This window comes from Poecilia formosa, unplaced genomic scaffold (genome assembly GCF_000485575.1).
Source record: "Poecilia formosa unplaced genomic scaffold, Poecilia_formosa-5.1.2 Scaffold374, whole genome shotgun sequence".
Taxonomy (NCBI): Eukaryota; Metazoa; Chordata; class Actinopteri; order Cyprinodontiformes; family Poeciliidae; genus Poecilia; species Poecilia formosa.
In genome coordinates, this window is record NW_006800313.1 from 531,165 (window position 1) to 534,943 (window position 3,779).

At 36.2% G+C, this 3,779-nt stretch overlaps 1 protein-coding gene across 1 annotated transcript in view; it reads right to left on the reverse strand.

Moving 5' to 3' along the window:
- Positions 1 to 3,779, reverse strand: part of LOC103154129 (ribonuclease inhibitor-like) — a 30,759-nt gene that overhangs the window by 3,581 nt on the left and 23,399 nt on the right. The window contains exons 5-6 of the mRNA XM_016662434.1: positions 3,528 to 3,701; positions 2,822 to 2,974 (exon numbers count right to left, since the gene is read on the reverse strand). Coding sequence (XP_016517920.1) covers positions 2,822 to 2,974; positions 3,528 to 3,701 — 327 coding nt within the window. The remainder of the gene's footprint in view (positions 1 to 2,821; positions 2,975 to 3,527; positions 3,702 to 3,779) is intronic.

The window sequence follows — 3,779 nt, forward strand, 5'->3', positions numbered from 1 at the left end:
GTTTCCTCTTTAGTTTCTGTCATTAATCTGCTTCACATTTTATTATCTCCACACTAAAACTTGGTTTCTTACTTTAATTGTTGTAGCCTGCAGCCTTCAGTCTGTAGAAAATCACAGAGCTCCATCACTACAGAATCTTCCAGGTTGGTTCTGCTCAGGTCCAGTTCTGTCAGATGGGTCGGGTTGGACTTCAGAGCTGAGAACAGAGACGTCCAGCTGGTCTCTGACAAACTGCAGTTCTCCAATCTGAATAAAGGATAAAAGATGAGCTGAAGCCAACAGGATGCAGTTAAAACTGAAATATGAACAAATAAATAATAAAAATACAGTAAATTTATTAAACTGATCTGATGCTGTTAAAGACTAAAGCTACAATCCTCCAATCACGGAGTAGAGTTTTTGATGTCAGGAATACTGAATGATGATTGGCTGATACAACTGACCTCCCAGCACAGATCATCTATAAAACAGGAAGGCCATTCTGAGAACTTTTGATTTTATTTCAGATTTAGAAGTTATTCTGTTGTTTTTATTGTATTTTAATTTTAAACAAAATTCAATTTAAATATAATACAGAATCTAATGTTTTTTAATCATTAAAATGTTGAACTTTAATTAGTTCTGTCTCATGAACATTTTCTCAGATTATATTTTGCTCTAATGAATTCATCAGAGGGCCAGACGGAAGCCGCCGTTGGGCCAGAAGTGGTCCAAGCGCCAACAGCCCTGCTCTAGATGGTCTCAGTCTGGGTCAATAGGATCCAATCATGGGGACGACTGCTGGCTGGACTGACGTCCAAAAGACAGACATGGACAATAAGGACGAAGGCCTGGAAATGTCAAGAAGCTGGTTGTTCAGAGAGCTGCATCCAAAAATATTCAGGGAAAATTGAGTGGAAGGAAGAACTGTGGTGGCAAAAATGTGGACCAGCAGAAGAGATAAGTGCAGTTATCAGTCATGACATCTGGCTGATATCACAGACGTCTTCAAGGAAGATGTTAGTGATAAACTGAAGAAATGAAAATGAACAAAGTTTCTGATTATTTCAAGCTTTTACTTTTTGAAGTTATTTTATGTGATATTTTAGTGTTGAGTATTTTGAAAAGGAAGATTTCCTTTTATATGAAAACAGACTCTTAGTTTGGTACATAATGTTTGAGCTCTTAGATAAACATGAGAGGGAAAAAACTTTTTAACATCTTGTTAAATGAATATTCTGATGAATCAGCAGTTTGTTTCTTTTGTGTATTTCAGTATGTTATTTAACTTGGTCTCTGATGTCACTGAGGTTTGTTGGTCAAAATTAGTTTGGCTATTTAAAAATATTTAATGATATCATTTTTGTCAATATTGCCACCAATCCTTACTGCCCATCAAAACAGATGTAGGCTACCTGCTCTGAATATTATTTTATTACTGTTATAATTATCGTTATGATTGTTGTTGTTTCAGTATTTTTCTTCAAAAATCTAAAAAACATTGTCATGTTGTCATGACATTGTCATGATTAGACCAAATAATTGTAATGGTGTATAAATGATGTAAGCTCAGCAGCAGCCAATCAGAACAGACTAAACATTTCAATTCAAACTGATGGTTTAATCATTTTTTATGTTCTGCTCTATTTTTTGATATGTTAGTAACTCAGTCCTGTAAAAACTGACCAGATAAAAGATGTAAAACTAAACCAGTTTAAATTATTATCAAAAAGCTGCAACATTAACATGGATAATGCAAATATATCAGTCATAACTCTTCTTCTCTTCAGTGTCAGATTCTGGAGCTGCAGCTCCGTGCTGCCTTCAGGAAAACAGGACGTCAGAGTGTCAGCTATTAAACTTCACCACATGGTATTACTGTGTAAACCAGAGTTTAAGTGGAAAACATCAGAGCCAAATCATGTTAATGACATATAAATATGGGACAGAAACATGGATGATATTTTATATAAACGTGTCTATTGATTTATAGATCAATAGTTTCACTGATCAAAAATGACAAAGAACAAATATGGTTCTGAATCAAATCAATATGAGTTCAATTAAAGTGTCAATTAACATCCTCATGGAATTAACATTGACATGAAAAATAACATTAAAAATAAAGATATAAAATAAAATCTCATTGAAAAATAAAGAAGTGATGAATCCATGATTACTATTATGGTCTGTAAAGTTTATTACAGTTTTAGTTTTGGTTTCAACAAACCAACAATATTATTTTACCTTGTATTTAAAACAATAAAATCTCAGTTCTTGCCATATTCTGTTCAGTCTCCTGTATTAATTATTGCTGAAAATGTCTTTCCACATCAGTGTGTTCCTTTGTATTTAGTTTAGTTTATTTTTGCATTTTGTTCTTTGTGTTTTTCTCTTTAGTTTCTTTGATCAGTTTTAGATTTTCTTGGTTTATTGTTGTTTCCTCTTTAGTTTCTGTCATTAATCTGGTTCACATTTTATTATCTTCACACTAAAACTTGGTTTCTTACTTTAATTGTTCTAGTCTGCAGCCTTCGGTCTGTAGAAAACCACAGAGCTCCATCNTCTCCAGCAGCAGTCAGTGACGCAGCACATCCAGTAGATGGTTTCCAGGCAGCAGTCAGACTGATCTCAGAGCTGTGACCAAGATAAACCTGATCAGCTGATCAGGTTCACCTGATTGGCTGTTTGCTGTGTCTGTGTCCAATCAGGAAGCCTGAACCATTCTCCTCCCACTGAGAAGCTCCAGCTTTACTGGAAACACTGGATCTTTGCTTTGATGCTAACTGGGTTTAGTTCAATATGCTGACAGCAGCTGGACTCACTACAAACATTTACTTACAGTAAAGTCTTTACAAAATGATTCAGCTGCTGAACATCTGAATCCTTCAGGTTGTTGTCTCCCAGTTCCAGATATGTCAGATGGAGGCTGTTGGACTTCAGAGCTGAGGCCACAAAATCACAGCTGATCTTTGACAAACTGCAGTGCTTCAACCTGAATAAAGAATAAAAGATGAGCTGAAGCCAACAGGATGCAGGTTCTCATGAATATTAAAGCCAACAAGCTGCTGCTGACTTCAGAACCAGAACCTGGTACTGGGTCATGTTGTGTTGCAGGATTTTAGTCAGTAAAATCATTCCAGGTTCTGATCAAAGTGTTGAAGCATCAATCATTGATTATTGATTTGTTCCTGTCAGATTCCAGGAATTCACTTTTCTAGACAGAATTGAATGACCTTTGACCTGCTTGACATGAGGGGGATTTCTACACACTGGGGGTCCAAATGCTGTCCTGTTCTGACCTCAGGTCAGCAGGTCAGAGTCCTGCTGACCTGCTTAGAGGTCAGCAGAACTCTGCTGACCTCTAAATTAAACTCTCTGCTTAGAGTTTAATTTAGGGACTAAATTAAACTCTGGATCCAAGTCCAGGAACAAAGTCCAGGAACAAAGTCAGAAAATATTTATTAGAACAGAAGATATGAACTTTGATTTATGATCAATTATTTATAATTATTCACAGAAATACCAATAATTATATAATTATAAACCTCAATGTCTCCAGTCTGCAGCCTTCAGTCTGTAGAAAACCACAGAGCTCCTTCACTCCAGAATCTCCCAGGTTGGTGTAGCTCAGCTCCAGTTTTGTCAGATGGGTCGGGTTGGACTTCAGAGCCGAGAACAGAGACGTCCAGCTGGTCTCTAACAAACTGGAGCTCCACAATCTGAATAAAGGATAAAAGATGAGCTGAAGCCAACAGGATGCAGTTAAAACTGAAATATGAACAAATAAATAATAAAAA